This window comes from Cyclopterus lumpus, chromosome 7 (genome assembly GCF_009769545.1).
Source record: "Cyclopterus lumpus isolate fCycLum1 chromosome 7, fCycLum1.pri, whole genome shotgun sequence".
Lineage (NCBI taxonomy): Eukaryota > Metazoa > Chordata > Actinopteri > Perciformes > Cyclopteridae > Cyclopterus > Cyclopterus lumpus.
This window is the reverse complement of record NC_046972.1, coordinates 14919638-14938709: the sequence shown is the minus strand read 5'-3', so window position 1 is coordinate 14938709 and position 19072 is coordinate 14919638. Positions and strand designations below refer to the sequence as shown.

At 39.8% G+C, this 19072-nt stretch overlaps 1 protein-coding gene across 6 annotated transcripts in view; it reads left to right on the top strand.

Moving 5' to 3' along the window:
* The window catches only part of LOC117733281 (DNA (cytosine-5)-methyltransferase 3B-like), a 31793-nt gene extending 14814 nt beyond the window's left edge, over positions 1–16979 (top strand). For 5 of the 6 annotated variants that reach the window (XM_034536801.1, XM_034536802.1, XM_034536799.1 and 2 more), the window contains 19 exons: positions 535–620; positions 709–846; positions 2080–2229; positions 4617–4775; positions 4872–4979; positions 5978–6119; positions 6230–6352; positions 6755–6799; positions 6879–6958; positions 7392–7504; positions 7628–7811; positions 9249–9333; positions 9463–9608; positions 10647–10737; positions 11064–11212; positions 11962–12047; positions 12522–12591; positions 12697–12815; positions 13904–16979. In XM_034536801.1, coding sequence (XP_034392692.1) covers positions 535–620; positions 709–846; positions 2080–2229; positions 4617–4775; positions 4872–4979; positions 5978–6119; positions 6230–6352; positions 6755–6799; positions 6879–6958; positions 7392–7504; positions 7628–7811; positions 9249–9333; positions 9463–9608; positions 10647–10737; positions 11064–11212; positions 11962–12047; positions 12522–12591; positions 12697–12815; positions 13904–14045 — 2216 coding nt within the window. In that variant the 3' untranslated portion in view covers positions 14046–16979. The remainder of the gene's footprint in view (positions 1–534; positions 621–708; positions 847–2079; positions 2230–4616; positions 4776–4871; positions 4980–5977; positions 6120–6229; positions 6353–6754; positions 6800–6878; positions 6959–7391; positions 7505–7627; positions 7812–9248; positions 9334–9462; positions 9609–10646; positions 10738–11063; positions 11213–11961; positions 12048–12521; positions 12592–12696; positions 12816–13903) is intronic. The other variant, XM_034536800.1, reaches the window with a different exon arrangement.
* Positions 16980–19072: the final 2093 nt, after the last annotated feature.

Here is a 19072-nt window from a genome sequence, read left to right as displayed (position 1 = left end):
AATATAATTGATAAAAATGTATGACATTCATTAAAGGACTATTATTTTAAAAAACAAATAACTGAAATGCTTTCAGAACTAAATATATCATTCATGGCATGTTAATATACAAGAAAATATATGAATATCATAGTAAAAAAGACAATAATTAAGCAATATTTGACTTAAACCATTGACTTTCCATAAAATATTCTGGCTGATACAGACGCTATCTTGTGTCAAAAGGAAGAGGAAGTTGTCATCATCCCACCCCTACCCATGTGATATCACTGGAAATCCCAGGATGTCCTCTTTAGTGTACAGCAGGACTTAATAGGATAACTCAAATGAGTAAAAGGAGAGATGCAAAACTAACATGTCCACAGAGGATACAAATGAATGGGCTGGGTCTCAGGAGGATGTTCACTTTTCTAGGCCTTTTATAAAGCAATTTCAGAAATGTGACTGTCCTGCTAGTTGCACATTATCTCTTGAAAATATTAAATTACTTTTCGAGCCATCTGTCAAACCTTCCGTTGCATTTTCTCTTCCCAGATGGTAACCAAGGGTCAGAGGGAAGTAGGAAGAGGAGCAGGAAGAAGTCAGAGGAGGAGGAAACTACCTGGGACTCCGACAGCGAGGTATGACCCCAGGCATACAAACTTAAATTTACTAAAGCTTCTTTTTGGAAACCCTCTTGAGTGTGTGTTTTTGTGTGTTTGTTTACAGGACAAGACGTCAGGAGCGTCTCAGCTGGGTTTGAGAAAGACGCCTCGACCTAGAACCATCTTTCAGGCCGGTCTGAAGCCGCGCACGCACAACAAGCCTCGCAGACAGAACCGCAAACAAGAGCCCAGCATGTTACTGGTAAACACACGTCACAAATGTTTCCATTTACAAATGATGTAGTGCTTATTTTAAAATACATTTTAGTCAACTAACTTCCTTCATTGTTTGTGCTTCCTTATTTGATTAAATTTTTTCAGGCCTAAATCTGAATCACCAACTGTCAAAATAACCTTGGCCAGGATAAACTCAAACATGTTCTTTAGACTCTCCATGCCTAATGTAGTTTCCAGTGCAACATTTTTTGTTTACTTCCCCACATTCTAATGTCACCATAAAAGACCTGTGGGTTGTCCTCGTCTACGACAATGTGGTTGTAAAAACAAACACATTTGATGCAGGTTTAATCTGTTGACAACATCAAATAATGAGAAAGATTAATCTATTCTTTCTTGTTTTGTTTGTTTCTTACCTTTCTGGTTGCCATCAAATTATCATGAACATCTAAAGCAATTTTTCAAAACAATTCTGCAAAAGTAAATGCAAATTTCTGTTTTTTTGTCCCTTCATCTACTGTCCAACAAATATTTTGACTGACACAGAAATAAGAGTGCCAGTAACTCTTTTTTAAAGCTGGAACATGATGATATTTCTTTGCTCTGGGTGTTTCCTACATATAAATTAAAATTGCCACACAACCGAATTTCTGGTATTTCTTATCAGGATTTTCACTGTAGCATTACAATTAATAGAAATGGACTTGAAAAAAGCAGGGTTCCAACATTGTTCTCTACCATTCACTGTCATCCATAACTTGATTTGACTGAAATCCTGGTTAAATATTATCTATCAGAGCATAGAGGTGGAAGCAGGGAGCAAAAATCCAAAATCCAAAATCAGTGTATTACTACATTCGTAGGCAGTCAGCACGCCCCCAGTTTGGAGAAACAGACAAGACTACAAGCAATATTTTCACCGCTTCACCTTGCTGTCAGACAGTCATTACCGACTGGGAACTGAAACCTATTCTCTCTTCAAAGCTACAGACTCCATTGACAAAAACAGTTACTTTAACTCCAGCTTTAGCTTTGCTCTTCCACTGGTACTCCTGTCTGTTTCCTCAAACTTGAGGCGTGCTGACCGCCAGCTACTATAGGTAATAAACTTACGCTGGATAAGTATCTCATACAACCCCACTTCAAAACATCTGTCCCTTTTAACATTGGTCTGAAGGAGGGATGATGACATCTGAAATTAAACCTTTGAGTCTAATAAACCTCCATATTTATCTTCATCTCTGTTTCTCTACATCAGTCTGGTGTTGGTGGTGGTCCTCAGGTGGCAGTGGTTCTGTCCAGCAGGATCCCAGAGGCCCCCCGTCCCGAGCTGATAGAACAAGACTCCAAGGACTCAGCCCAGAGCATCAGCACCTCATCCAGCTCTGAGATCCAGCCAGAGTACAACGTAAGGTGTATGTTTGGAGGAGGAAGGATGGAGGGTCGCAAATCAGATATCAGGACTAGAGATTAGACCTCCATCCACTCATGTGGGCAGGTGGATGGACAATAAATTACATTATATCTGCAGATGCTGAAATATGCTAAATGTTATTATGCAATCCATGTACAATTTAGAAAAATTGCATAAATTGTGCAGCCTCGGAGGTTTGAGCATCCTGGACACTTACTTATTTACACTGAAAGGTTCATTTAGATACAATAAAAGTATAGAATTTAACTTACAGACGTTAGAAATATACCTTGAAATGAAAGTGGCCGATATGGCAAGAATATGATGTGGCGATTATGTTCAGACAGGATCACAATCAACGACCTTATCACAATTGTTAAACACTAAGTTACTAAACATTACAACCAATCTAATGTCCCTATTTTCAATAAATATAGCCTGACAAGGTAACAAAACACCAAACCAAATTCCATTCTCAAATGTAATTCTTTATCGTCTTATTTAAATATTTCTCAGTTACTTTTCCAAATCGGCATACATTAGATCCACCACACAGCACAAAAAAGAAAATATGTCACTTTTAAAGCTGGTTCCCTGTTACTTCTGATATTTTCTTCTTCTGAAACGGTGGTGAAGAAAACCAGGAGCAAATGCCATAAGTCGAGTTTCCATTAAAACAACATTACGACGGTTGTGTTAACTGCCTGCTAAATTAATCAGAGCACACATGGCCAACTTCCTCCTAATTTACCATATGACTGGTTGCTGACAAACATTGTGCATTTACATTGCACGATACTAACAATCTTTTTTTAAAGGCATTTTGGAAAAGGGTTAAGGATGTGCAAAGGGAAATAAAAAGAGAGAGGCAGCTGAATTGAGGCAGCTTATTTCAAAAAGGGGAAGTGAAAGTTTGGCAGTGATAGAAAGAGAAGGAGGGTAACTCCCTTCTCAGACCGCAGAACCTCCCCCACCTGGCCTTGTGTTAGTGCAGGTGGCCACAGAAACACACACACACACACACACACACACACACACACACTCACTCACTCACTCACAGTCTGGCTGTGTTTGCTGTGTATCAATAGTTTAATTCAAGTCATGACGACCACCAGTCTGCACAGGAGGGCCTGTGTCTGTGTGTGTGTGGTGCATACTCATACAGCTTTGCATACCTCAGGTCTGCCTGTGTGCATGAAATCTCATAGTACACTTGTTTTTTTTGTGCACGCTGATGCGTTTCATTGTGCGGCCGTGTGTGTTTTCACTTGACCCGGGCTGAAGTCAGTGGAGCGTAGCAACCTTTCAAAGCCTAATGGGTTTTTCTCTCTTAAAGCGGACTGAGGGATCAGATAGCCTTGGCTCAACTGGGATTTGTTTGCAAGCATAGAAATCACACCTGCTCAAAAACTAGCACACATCATTTGCAAAAGAAAGAAAGAAAAATGGGTCAATTATGGCTTTATCAGTGATGTTTGATGCCTTCTTTAAATTGCAATGCTAACAGCAGAAATAAAGGAAACACACCTGAGCAAATCAGACTACAAAGTGTTTTCATACAGGTGTAGAGTGATGCCAAAGTGGACTAACACTATTATGTTTTGATGCTTTAAAGATGTGCAAATGTAATCTCGATAAATTTGTCTTTTATTGATCCATCCAGGGCAATCTCTGTTTTAAGTATATTTTAAAATGGTCATACTTACACTATTTGTATTAAAGACAGGGTACAGGATTTGTTTCTTTACTCAAATGTCAGCTAAACCTTCTCCTCTACACTTATCTCTCTGTCCTCTCTCCAACAAAACATTTGGTTTTGTAATCTAGTACACCGAAGAGGAGGATTTTATCTAAAGCTTTCATTTTGAAATTCCATCTAAATTCTCTGAGGAAATATGCACAATTGTAACAGTGTATGAATATAATTTAATTGTAAGTTGCTTTGGAGAAAAGCGTCAGCTAAATGACATGTAATGTAATGTAATGTTTCTCTGTTCTCTTCCTGACACATTTCCTCCTTTCATTCTTTATCTTTAACACTGTTAAACTAGTCTTGAAGATGCAATAAGTTCTTCTCCATCTTCTATTCTAGTATTCAACTTGAGATGTTTTTCCCAAAATATGAACATTGTTTTCCCTCTTTCTTTAGTTTTCCCTTTCTACGTTTTCTTTCAAAACCATGCTGGTTTTAGGAACTAGCCAAATGCCCAGAGAGGTTTTCAGTTTTTACAGATATCTTCACAGCTTTCTGTCAAACCAATCTCTCTTTCCATTATCTTCATTCTTCCTCTCTTCTGCCACCCACTGTTTCTTATTAGTAAAGTGGTACAAAGTACAAGATCCTAACATGATCCATCTACACTCTGCACTCCTCCATCCAGGACAACAAGGGTTTTGGTATTGGCGAGCTGGTGTGGGGAAAGATCAAAGGCTTTTCTTGGTGGCCCGGCATCGTGGTGACGTGGCGCGCCACTGGCAAACGGCAGGCCAGCAACGGCATGAGGTGGCTGCAGTGGTTTGGAGATGGAAAGTTCTCTGAGGTAAAGAGGGAAGAAGCAAATCAGACAGACTGAAAGAGGGAGGGAGAGGGAAATCATATAATAGTTGTTTGATGCCACGTTTTCTTTTCCGTCCAGGTTTCAGCTGACAAACTGGACTCCATCACTGCCTTCCCCAAGTTCTTCAGCCAGGCTTCCTACACCAAACTGGCCTCCTACCGCAGGGCTATCTTCCAAGCACTGGAGGTAAGCGTAGATGTGGATTAGATGCCACTTTTTGAAGTTATCCACTTTTGTTCTTGGTTGCTGGGCAGAGTTAACCTGCCATCTCCCTCTTCCCTCCTCTTTAGTGCAGGTGTCTTCAATTACATTGGTTGTGTGTGTGTGTGTGTGTGTGTGTGTGTGTGTGTGTGTGTGTGTGTGTGTGTGTGTGCATGTGTGTGTGTGTGTGTGTGTGTGTGTGTGTATATGTGTGGTGCACCATATGCCCAGTAAAACCAACAGATTTATGTTTGAAAGGGATTCCTCTTCACTATCACTGTCTCATCCTGTCCATAAAAAAAGAGGCTAATGAGTGAGGACCGCCGGGTTGTCTCTCTTTATTACACTGCCTGCCCTCTCAGCTCATTCGCACAATATCTCCCTTTCTTTTTATCTCTGTCTTTTTTAAATGAGTCAGGAAGCCGAGAACGAAGCCTTCCGCTTAATGCTTATAAATATATTTCTTCGAGGAATGTTTAGTGTCAGGTCTTTAACAACCCATAATCTCTCTTCAAGGTGAATATCTAAGGATTTTAAATGTGGATTTACTAAAATCAAAAGATCAGTGATTCTGAAACTGTGATACCAATACCACCTGTAGTACGCATTTGGTGGTGCGCAAGAGAATTGCTGAAAGACCTAACAATTGCACTTCAACTCAAGACCTGAACTTAAAACCGAAAATGTTGTATTTTAATTGAACATTTGTTGTTAAACATTTAGGTATTTTTAGAAGAAATATTTGGTTGGACGGGATGTGAATGCTTAACGCGGTCGGACTGTTAATTAAAGCAGAATGAGAGCTAATTTTAAATAGCCAAATGGTCCAAAAGACAGTTGGTCCTGATGATGAACTCGAAGGTTCAAAACCGTAGTCCACAAAGCAACGGGTGACGTCACGTGGACTTTATTTATACAACCGGTGCTTCTACATTTATTTTTGTTTTGAATCCCTTTGAGAGAAAACGTTCTATTTATCACAGATGTCCAGTATCCGGGCAGAGGAGAAGTTTCCTCCCTCCGAGTCGGACAATGCAGATGATCAAGTCAAACCCATGCTGGACTGGGCCAACGGCGGCTTCCTGCCCAAAGGGGAGGAGGGACTCAAACCTACACATACTGCTGGTGAGCAAGGCAGCAGCACCAAACCAGTCACGTACTGTTCATCACAAAACAAAGTGCCATTCAGTGAGGAAATGATGGTAAAGTCTGACTGTTCCTGTGTCTCCCTGCAGACAGTAACCCTCTGGACCACCAGGTCCTGGATGTTTCCCTGCCAGAGTATTTCCCCAGCGCCAAGCGGCCCAGAGTCAGCCTTTGTAGGAGCAAGGCCGCCCCCGAGGAGTCCTACAGCAGAGGTACATTTTTACAATGCTGCGTATAGCTCATGGAATTTTTTTGTCATTTGATATATTATTTTCTTTAATTCTTTTTGAACTTGAACTTGAACTATGTTCAAGGTTTAAATGGGAACTAAAATGCTACGTTTGAAATTGGTTTTGTCTTCCAGATTAACATATGTTTCTTACTTTATTATTTTTATTATCATTTTTATTTGGCTGAGTGTACTATTGTGTAGAGGAGGGTATTCAATAGAGGTTGGCTGCACATTGAAACAACGATCTGCGTTACAACTTGGGCAGGAAAAGGTGAAGCTAATAAAGGGCTTAGGACTAAAAGAGTACCATTGTCCCTCGGAGGATAGTAAATGTGTTTGAGTCTTTTCATACTTTATAACATTGTCCTTCTTTTCCTCTCAGAACAAATGGTGAATGAAGTTCTAAAAAATAAAAGAAGTATAGAAGGTAAAGACTCACTCTTTTGTGTGTGTTTCTGTGCGAGTTAATTTGTGAATTATTAATCGTGTTGTTTAATTTTTTACAGAGTTCTGTCTCTCTTGTGGAAAGATGAGAGCAGTAACCTTCCACCCACTGTTTGAAGGAGGCCTGTGCCAAACATGCAAGGTAGAGCAACAAAACAATTGACTATTTTCCACAATCAGTAGCTTAACCCGTTGAATTATTAAGTGTGACGTTTTTATGAGTTCCTGAAGGTGGCGCTTTCTGCTCAGCCGTGTTGGTCATGTTTGCCGTTGCATTCAGGAGTCCTTGTCAATAGACTTTTTTCAAGGCAAACATGCTGACCTGTCATATCAGGAAAATTGATGATGCAGCATTTCATTTGAGTGCTCTCTGCTCTGGCACTGGGACACTGTAAATGAAATATTTAAGGTCTTTAAGGTTTCGCGCTATAAGAAGTCAAGATGTCCTAAAAGACTTATTTGAAACCTGCACATTGAGCATGCAGTAGTTGCCCTTGAACATGTCAAAAACCTCCCCTGAGATCCCCAAACTGAAGATGGATTTATGGGATTTATTCCTGTGTGTGTGTGTTCAGGACGTGTACCTGGAGATGTCCTACATGTACGACGATGACGGTTACCAGTCCTACTGCACTGTCTGCTGCGGAGGTCGAGAGGTTCTGCTCTGCGGCAACGCCAACTGCTGCAGGTCCGACACACACACACACACACACACACACACAAAGTAACAGTACACACAATACATGACCTACTGACTTCCCCATCGACATGTCTATCTGTCCGTTCAGCTCCTCTCCTCTCTTCCTTTCAGGTGTTTCTGTGTGGACTGTCTGGACATCCTGGTGGATCCCGGAGCGTCTAACAATGCTCGCTATCTGGACCCGTGGCGATGCTACATGTGCCAGCCGCTGTTGCAGTACGGCGCCCTAAAGCGACGGCACGACTGGAGCCTCAAGCTGCAGGTTTTCTTCACCAACGACAATGGACAGGAGTTTGTGAGTCCCTTTTTTTTTTTTAAATGTACCGTATTTTCCGCACTATAGGGCGCACTGGATTATAAGGTGCACTGTCAATGAATGGTCTATTTTCGGTCTTTTTTCATATATAAAGCGCACCCGACTATAAGGCGCATTAAGTGAAACAAAACAGTCAGTCAGTCAAACTTTATTAAACGTATTCACAATAACTCAACATTGTTCAAACGTTAATGAGTGTATTCACAATAACTCCCAACCTTGTTCAGTTGTAACACGTAAAAAAAAGTCTGATACGCTAAATCAAATGTTAGCGTAACTCTGTGTGGTCTTCTTTACTTGGCGCAGGTCATCTTCTTGCTTCCTCCACTTCCGTACCATTGATTCATTAATGTTGAATTCTCTCGTAGCGGCTCTATTCCCATGTTCTACTGCGTGACTGATAGCCTTGAGTTTGAAGTCCGCGTCGTAAGCGTGTCTCTTGACAGGTGCCATTGTGGGGTCCTTATACACACACACTGTAATATTATGGTGAAGCACAGTATGTATTACTCCGCGACGCTCCTGACTACAGTAGCCGTAATGCTACAAGCGGTGCGGCTTTGTTGTTTACCAAAGTCGTACTAAAACATTTTGAGAGAGCGCCGTGTACCACACAAAATCGCTTCGAGGTCAGTAAGCACAGCCAGAAGTAATCCATATATAAGGCGCTCCGGATTATAAGGCGCACTGTCTTTTTTTGAGAAAATTAAAGGCTTTTAAGTGCGCCTTATAGTGCGGAAAATACGGTATACAGATGTTTGACAAAAGTCTAATTTTTGTTAACAAATCTATCTTTATCTTTATCTGTAAATATGTATGTGTGTATTCTATATCAGTATCTCCCAACCAAGATAAATCAATATGATGGACAAGATTTTTTTTGATTTTCTGCTTTTTACTGTGAAATACTGCAAGGTTTTACCCCTTTGGGTCGATAAAGATTATTCAGCTAAATCAATGTAAAAAGGGGACATCACTATGTGGTCAACTTAAAGACTTATTGTAACTTCTTGTTTCATGTTTCATGTCTTCTTCTTGCCACATTTCTAAAATACCGCAAACTGAAATTAATAATTTTTTAACGAAAAGCCAGACTGGGTCAGGTTATAGCAGCAGCAAACAGAAAGTAAACTAAATACAAACTTGAACAACCTAATGTACAATCCAGTGCAATGACCCTGCAAAAAAAACTAACCTTTTATGACTTTCAAAGTTATAATGTAACAATCCAGTTTGAATGTAATCAGCAGAGCAGATCATCAGCTTTCCAGAAATGAAGATAAGAACATGTTTTAGTAATAATTAATAATTGAATAATCTTTAAATGCTGTAATATAATTCGTGAAAACATTATCTTTAACACATTTGCTGCCCAGATAAGAATGCGCCTCAAATAGAATTTGTCTTAATTTCTAGGAGAAACCAAAGATGTTCCCAGCAGTCCCTGCAGAGCAGAGACGACCAATCAGAGTCCTCTCCCTGTTTGACGGCATTGCCACTGGTGAGGACGAGTGTGGATGACAAGAGACAGGCAGTGAATGAATGTATTTGAACTGATGTCTTGACCATTTGGTGTTTAATCCACCTAAAACGCAGCAGGTCATAACGCAAACTGTGTCTGTGCTTCCAGGCTACCTGGTTTTAAGGGACCTGGGTTTTAAGGTGGACCAGTATGTGGCGTCAGAGGTGTGCGAGGACTCCATCTCAGTGGGCGTTGTCCGACATGAAGGAAGGATCCAGTACGTCCATGATGTCAGGAACATCTCCAAAAAAAACGTAAGAAAGAAATGGTTTCAGAAATGAGAAATGCCTTTTTAACCCTTTTACATCATATCCCTGGTCATATTTTACACCTATTTACATCTATTTTTTCGTATTTTTCTATCAAAATCCAATCTATATCTTTATTCTTGTAAAGCAAAATAATATGTGTAAGCTAGTAATTCAGTCATCACATATATCCATCAATCAAAAACAAAAAACAAATAAGCATTAATAATAAAAAGAAAGTCCTCCTTTTTGCTTTTTGTGCCGCAAACCGTGACTTCAAACATTCGCTCCATGGGGCGGATAATGCCGCTGGACACGCCGCTCGCTATTCGCTCCAATAACCGCTTGCTTCCTCTGATGTCGGCAGTCGTAGAATTATAGAATGCAGAATTAAACATCACAGCGCATGTTATGCGTTATCCGTGTTTAAACGAAGGATGCGTCGTGACTGCTGAGACCAAATCAAGTGTCCGCATTACGAGGTAACCCCAGAGTTTTCCATCTTACCCGGCTTTCAGTAGCGTTTGGAAGCTCCTTCTCTGAAACTCCAGTGTAGTGTCGGCGCTCAGTGTAAACGTAGCTAAATATATGCTTTTTAAAATGGAAACGTAGTAGTGTGGATGTAGCTGAGGTGTGTTCAAACACTGGAACACGTACACACACCAAACAGAAGCTGGCAGCTGCAGTGACGAGGTTCAGGGTCGGGGACAAAGAGCAGCTTCAACCTTCTCAAATCCCTTCAGGGAGCGAGTGAGTGAGTGAGTGAGTGAGTGAGTGAGTGAGTGAGTGTGTCTTTTTGTCACTACTTCATTTCTTTTTCCCTCTCTTCATCTCTTTCATTACTTTCATTATGTGTGAAAGGTTGAAAGATAACAACATGTGCCCAGTTAAGGTGGGGGTTGCAAGTATCACCCTTGTGAATGTTGCTGGTTTCGATGAATAATTGCATTTAGAGTTAAGTCAGTTAATTCATTTTTCAATCAACGGAAAATGTGTAGCTGCAAATTCCTCAGTCTAACACTTGGTGGTGCTGTTGTCTCTCAGCTTCTGGATTGGGGTCCATTTGACCTGGTGATAGGAGGAAGTCCCTGCAACGACCTGTCAATCGTGAATCCTGCCAGGAAGGGGCTCTATGGTTGGTACCTGCCAGAGGAAGTCACGGAACAGACTTTGTTTCAGTAAAGTTTGTTTTACACCAATATACACAAGAGTTTGAGCAGTGAATGGCTGTGGTGGTTAATCTCTGTTTTATAATCATTTTAATTTCACTATTATGAGTTTAGGTGAATGCTTTTAGTTTTTTTATATTGTCTAAATACCCACCGTTTTTTTAATGAAAAAAGAATGGCCAACTTAAAATATGTTTGAAAGGTAATCTGGAGTGGCTACTGGCAGGTGCATGTATCCCTAAATCTCATGAGGAAGAAGTTCAGTCTGTTCTGACGTGCTTTGTTGCTCCAGAAGGCACAGGGAGGCTGTTCTTCGAGTTTTACCGTCTGCTGAGCGAGGCCAAACCCAAAGAAGGAGAGGACAGGCCGTTCTTCTGGATGTTCGAAAACGTGGTCGCCATGGGCGTCAATGACAAGAGGGACATCTCACGATTCCTAGAGGTGAGTTATATGGACTGGAGAGTGTAAACAGCTGCAAAATATCTCAAACATAAACCAAAGACATCCGTGAAGGAACATTTTTTCCATGTGTAGTGGAAAAAGTAGATCAAGACCTCGACCTGAAACCTAATTTTAGACCAAACCCTGAGGTGGGGGATATGAGAAAAATATATAATTTGTGAGGCAAGAACACAATCCACAATTGTATCATTATTCTTGTTCATGTTTGTTTGTAATACTATTTTGCAAGTTGCTGAACAGACAACCAGACTAATTTAAAGAAAAAGATCCCTGCGAGGGAACAAAACATCACACAACTCCATTCTCAAATTCAACTCGTAAAGTCTGTTTAAAGTTTCTTTGAATACTTATTTAAATGTATTTATTTGTAGCAATGAATTCAATAAACCACAAGGTATTTATTTAAAAAGATAATATGTCACTTTTAAAACAAGCAAGATAGCAAGTTTAAACATTAAGTCCTTTAGCAGCAGAAACACTGAAGCCATAGAGCCACAACTGATGTGCACTGTAGCACAACACTAATGATATCTCTGTAAAGGCAGCGCGTGGAGACATTTAAATTACCCCTCCCCCCCCCCAGTTGTATGTTGTAAGCCAGAGTGGTTTGCCCTTTGAGTCACTGGACTTAAAAACTGTGAATCATTTTAAGCGCTGTATATTTATGATTGTCATGAGTTTAATTGAGTAACCAATGTGTGTCTTTGTGTTTCTTTATTCCGTTGCAGTGTAACCCTGTGATGATCGATGCTATTGAGGTGTCTGCTGCTCACCGTGCCCGATACTTCTGGGGAAACCTGCCGGGCATGAACAGGTAGGGAAACAACTCGCCATCATCGTCTCAGTTCCAATTTATCAAAGAAAAAACTTCTTTATAGTAGTGAATAATATGTTACCAGAGCTGCAACGAATATTCAACATATCAATTAGTGATATGACAGAAAGATATTGCCAGTTAAAGTAATCTTTCATGCAATCATTACAAAAAATCTATTATACCATATTAAATTGAATATCTTTGGGTTTTGGACTGACAAAACATGACCTTTGAAGAAACTGGGACGGACATTTGAAACTTTTTTCAGTTAGTTTAAAAGATAAACGTCCAATTGAGAATGAAAATAATTGTTTGTTGTGGACCGGCATTGTTGCATCACAGTATCTTCTGTGTAAAAAACATTTTGTTTTGTGTGGGTTTTGCTTATGATGTGTGTGTGTGTATATATGTATATATGTATTATATTACTATCTTAAATTATTTATGTGTGAATACTCCTCTCTGTTTCAGGCCTCTGTGTGCCTCTGGGATGGACAAGCTGAAGCTGCAGGACTGTCTGGATCACGGCAGAGTTGCAAAGGTTTGATATATCTATAGAATACAGAATAAAATCACTCTTCACAGGTAACACTTCTAAAATGGTTACTTGGTCTCTTCTTTGATCGTGTATTTGTTGTTTTCGTAGTTTGGGAAGGTGCGTACCATCACTACCCGCTCCAACTCCATCAAACAAGGGAAGGATCAACACTTCCCTGTCATAATGAACGGGAAAGAGGACATACTTTGGTGCACTGAGCTGGAGAGGTTAGCAGGAACCACACACACACACACACACACACACACATACACACTCAGAAAGACCCTTCAGAAGATCAAATAGATGAGAAATTTAGTTGGATTTAACACTTTGATTTAAACTGATGATACAAATAGTGAGTGTTACCCATATTAATAGAATATCAGTAGAGCATTGAACTGTTGTCCATGGTCATTTGAATAGTACCAATGAAAATGGCGATTGTTGTCAGTTGCTGTGGTGAAAACACGTCAGTGGGGCTGTAAAGTGTCGCCGCTGCTCGTCGGTATAAGAGACCGGTCTCGGCTCCGTTGACGGATGGCGGGCTAGTTAGCGAGCTAGCTTGTCTTTATCCAGATGGTGGGAAGTGAGGCGAGAGACCCAATGCTGCCACTGTAACCAGTATAGTATTCTGGGGTTAGCAATGTTCTCTTCTACGCTGTGACAAGAATGTGTGGAAGTAAGTTGTTACATTTTACTCGCTTAGGGTGACCATATTTGTAAATCCCCCAAACCGGGACTCTTAATATGTGCTTATACACGCACCAACGGGATGGTGGACATTTCAGCGCTGCAACTTTCACCTTTTCAACACCATGGACAGTAAATGAAAAAGGATGTAATGTCTCCCAAAAGTGTATTTGAAAGCTGTGTGAAAACACTAGTGAAGACAAAATGCAAGGATTGCATAGGTGCATTATAATGATTGATTCTCAGGTACCTTTTAAAACTAAACACACAGTATTTGTCTGATGCAAAAAAAACGACACATTCTCTGCTTTCACATCAGCACTTCCACTGTGCAAAACTGAAAAAGTAAGATAGTCTTGCAGTGCAAGCGGACTGCAGAATTGTTATTGCCGGGTACTTTACAAAGGAATGTATTAGCCTTCTGGAGCACTTAAGAGACAGACTTTCTCATCGACAGGACGGCTAACCCTTGGGGTAGCATCATAGCAACAGCCTTGACAACAACACATTGATTGATATAGATTTATAGATTCAATTCATTGAGTCCTTTTACAGATATCTTTCGATGACTCGGGACACCCAGGTTCAACCTGAACAAACTGGTTTCTGATTTCTTACCCTGCAGGATCTTTGGCTTCCCTGTCCACTACACAGACGTGTCCAACATGGGTCGCGGTGCCAGACAGAAGCTCCTGGGCCGGTCCTGGAGCGTCCCCGTCATCCGGCATCTGTTCGCACCACTGAAAGACTACTTCGCCTGTGAATAGACGCCAGCCATCACCAGTTGTAATGACACATCAGCTTTTCCATTGTGATACTGGCTCCAGGGAACATCAGCTGCCGGGCCACATTTTTTAAAAGACCTGGATGTTTCTCTTCACTCTTGCAGGAGAATAACCAGTTTCTTTTCAAATCAGTGTAGCTGGAAAATATTGAAAATAGCTGTTTTTGTGTCCAGCCCTTTTGGGATACTGGTGTTAATGCACTGCAGCCTTAAACACACTAACACCGAGATGAACAAATAAAGCATGGGCTGTCTTTCAACCCATAGTATCAGAGTCCCATAGTATCAGAGTACCATAGTATCAGAGTACCATAGTATCAGAGTACCATAGTATCGCTGATGTTTGCCTCTCTGGAAGTTCAGCTGAGTTAAAAGGGAAAGATGGCGAAACCTGACTTCCATGTTTTGATGATTAAGATTAGGCCTTTTTCAGTGACAGGATTTTCTTTCTTTTGAAATGCCCTGAGAAGGTATTGTTTTTGAGTCGACAACACTTAGTAGTTGTAGAAAATAGAGAACAACATGGCACCAAAGGTCCAGCTTTTTACGGCACTGTATCAAACTTTTCTTTGAGGACATGTACAAATTTCAGCGGATGTTTATGCCTCCATTTAGCTGATGATTAAAATGTGTGACAACAGGCTGTTGTTCTTGAACCAAAGTCTTTAGACGGACAGATTTGGGCCGACATGCTGCACTAGAATCAGACCTGTGTGTATTTTCTCAAAAAGGGGTTCGGAAAAGTTCAGAAAAGTCGAAACATGATATCAGGGTTATCTTTCAGAATTCTAAGATAATACATATCCACAACTATGCTAAATTATATAAAAATGTATTGATAAATAAAACAGAAAGAGCATTCAACAAAAACATATCACGCAAGTCTACGCCACACCGGTGCTTTGAAAGCATTGTGGTTGTTCAATGCTAACAAAATATATTTTTATATTTGTTGAAATTACAACATATTTAGAAAGAAACAATATGGAAAGTGCTCTGTAGGAAAATACATTCAGTAATGGAATCTAGTGCACTGCAGGCTAACCTGGAGATGAAGCAGAGTTTGTCTTTATATTTAGTTCATATTTGTAGTTTTTCTGTTTATTGTTGTGAAAGAAAAACAGACAATAATTTAGCTTGTTGTCTTTTGCTTTGAGTTCATATGAACAAAATAGCTTAAAAAAAACTTTTGTCAAAGATGATATAAAAATGTTGTTGTAAAGATTGTATGAAACTTTAGTTATACTGTCACATAGATATCTCCCTGATAGCTACATACAAATACTTGAAACAAGCCAATGCAAAAACACAGATATAGAGATTGTCTGTTGAGAACCGTTCCAGACAGCTAAGAACTTACGAGTGATGGCAATTATCCTTTTGTAGAAGTTTAGATTTTATCGTTAAAAAAAACATTGTTTTAGCTCACTGTAGCGTTTGGATGTCGGTGATGTCGGCCACATAGATAAGATAAGTTAATTTGATTGCAGGAAAGGGTGAGTGTGTAAATTTGGTTTTAAAAAGCAAAAAGGAGGGAAACACTGGCGAACACGCAATATTCCTTGTGAACTACCACTGACTATTTTTGGTTTAAATGCGTTTTAAAGTTTCCAAAACATTTGACATGCCATGCTGTCTGACACTCTGCTTTGTTCTGTGGTGCACATGCTTTGGTATGCAGTATGTATAAGTAATTACAAGTGCCCTAACTGTTTGATGTGGCGCACATTTGTTGCCAGAAGAACTGTTTTCCGGTGAGACTTAAAAGAAAAAGTTATTGCAATGAAGTCGTTTTTTAATACTCCTTCATAATTATACACTGCTATTTCTTTTACCTGCAATTACATGCAATTCTGTATGCTTAAGCTTGCGCATGTTCACCAGACAGAGGGTTTACTGGACAGTTTATTGGTACCAATTCTCTTGATGTGAACAAATTATACTCACAAACAATTGATATATTCCTTTGAAATATCTTCTTTCTTTCTTTTTTGATAACTGGGGGAATATTTTGATGTTGTCAACTGTCACCAAATTATACTAAATGGGCATTACCTCAGACAAAGGGGCAACTGTACATCACTGTAGGATCTCTGTTCTGTGAATATATACTGTAGCTTTATGCTCCCATATGCCCTGTGTGTATATATATATATATATATAGAGCTTGTATTTTATCACTGGAACTTTCATTTTGAAACAATATAAGTATTGTATTGATAGAAAGGTTTACAAGTGTTTTAACTCTCTTGTTTGACCAAGAACTACTTTGAAAATGCACAAGCTTTCTTTTTTTTCTTTCATGTTTAAATGACCAGTTCATTAAGAAATGTATAACTACTCTCTGGTGCTCAAAGTTAAAGTTCCTTTAAAGTGCCACCAGGAGCCTATTTACTCTAAGTTGTCAATCCTTTTTTTTTTTTAAACTAAAACGTATTTGTTTACATTGCTCAGCAATACTGTTGAATGTTTTGCTTAAAAACAGTTAGTAAAAGAATCTATAGATTTTTGTTTTCTTTTTGTAACTGTCACATAGAGGACAAAGTTATTAACCATATAAAGCTTTCTGTCATAGCACATTATAGAGCATGTTAATCAATAGGTTTTTTATATCTTGTGTTGTGTAGATGTAAAACCTTTTGAGTGCATTTGTAGGCTTGCTTGTGAATAATATCAGAGAAGTTTCTACTTTTTATACTACAATACTGAGATATCTTTTATCGGGATTCCATTTGAGGATTTATTTTTATTTTGCTGAAAGCTTTTATGGATCTAAAGTGCAAAAAGCATTTCAAAAGAACAGATTCTGTGCTATTTTTATACTTTTTTTCTGATTAGTGTTGCAGTATTTTTTATGTTCATTGACTTCTTATAGCAACCAATATATAGTTGTTACTCAATAAAAAGCAAAAAAACACTTCCATGGGTCCTGTGTGAAATCTTAAATAATTTTTGTTCATTCATCTTTTGTTCTAATATTTACTCTCTGGGCCGAAATATCTGTACATTTGAATAGAGTTGCAAGTAAGGATTATTTTCATTATTGGTTAACTACCACATTATTTTTTAGTGACTCCATTAATTATTTAGGATATAAAATCATACATTCAAAAATGTAATTGCATGTCTGATACCCTAAAGTGTTAAAAAGACTTGACATTGATTTGTATTTTACACGATAATTAGTTAATTTATCAACTAATCAATTTTTTCTTTAGGAGTATAGTTTAATCATGAGAGAATTATTAACTCTGCTTCCTCCCCGGAGTCTTTATGACTTCACGTTTCATAGGGTCATTGGACCTGGCTGTGTCTGATGCCTCCTGTCTTGACCCCTCCCTGGGGGAGTTTTTCCTGATCCGATGTGAGGTCCTGGGACAGGGATGTCGTATGTGTACAGATTGTAAAGCCCTCTGAGGCAGATATTGGGCTACACAAAATAAACTTAATTGAATTGAACTTGTGCTGTAATGAATTTTAATATGATTTGAACACTTCTTAGAATGGGAACAGGGAATAAGCCAGTATGTTTATATTTATCTTAATTGTAAAACACAAACTGTGCTCTTAAGAAATGATTTAGACATTTAAAAAAAGAAAATAAGCAAAACATACAGCCCGTTATACCAAGCCACCAGTGCAGGACCTGATGGCATCAGCCCCAGGGTCCTGAAGACCTGCGCTATCCAGCTTTCGGATGTCCTGCAGCACCTCTCCGACCTGAGTCTGAGACAGGAGGAAGTCCCGGTGCTGTGGAGGACGTTGTGCCGGCCTCAACTTCATCTGACCTCAAGGACTTCCGACCAGTTGCCCTCACATCCCAGGTGCTGGAGAGGCTGGTCTTGGCTCACCTCGACCGCAGGTGAAATCATCACTGGACCCTCTACAATTAGCTTACCAGCCTCGTGTGGGAGTGGAGGGCTCCATCATCTACCTGCTGCAACGAGCTCAGTCGCACCTGGATGGAACAAGATGTTGGAGATGTTCTACCAGTCTGTTGTAGCCAGTGCTCTGTACTTCTCCGTAGTCTGCTGGGGAAGCAGCATTGGAGCCGGTGACACCAACAGACTCACTAAACTGGTGAGAAAGGCCGGCTCCATCATTGGCTGCAAACTGGACTATCCGGAACAGGTGGTGGAGAGGAGGTCACTGAAGAAATGATTGTCCATATTGGATAAGCCGGAGCACCCTCTCCACCACCTACTGCAGGGACAGCAGAGCAGGTTCTCCAACAGACATCTTCAGCTCCGCTGTCACAAGGACAGATACAAGAGAACATTCCTGTATCTGCAATACGACTTTATAATAAATCACCTCTGGCCAGATCCTCCTCAAATTGAATCAACATCACACCGCTTTCACTTTCTATACTTTATACTTGGTAAGACATTTCCGATGTTGTCTCTGGTTCAGGAGTGGCTCGACACAAGGAATGTAGTGACTCTTGTAGCACTGACTTGCGCAACTCCCCCAAATTCTTGAATGGCTTTGCTTCACAATCCTCACAAGGCTGCGGTTATCCATGTTACTTGTGCACATTTTTCTACCACAAGTTTTCCTTCCACTCAACTTTCCATTCATATGCTTGGATACAGCCCTCTGTGAACAGCCAGCTTCTTTAGCGATGACCTTTTGTGGCTTTCCCTCCTTCTGGAGGGCGTCAATGACCGTCTTCTGGACAACTGCCCGGTCAGCACTCTTCCCCACGATTGTGTAGCTTGCTGAACCAGACTGAGAGACCATTGCAAGGCTTAAGAATCCATTGCAGGTGTTTTCAGTTCATTAGATGACTACAAAACTGAACTTATTCACAATATTCTAATTTTCTGAGATACTGAATTTGGGGTTTTCATTAGCTGTAAGCCATAATCATCAAAAATAAATAAACGCCTGAAATATATCACCCTGTGTATAATAAATCTATATAATATATGAGTTTCACTTTTTGAATTGAATTACTGAAATAAATGAACTTTTCGATGATATTCTAATTCATTGAGATCCACCTGT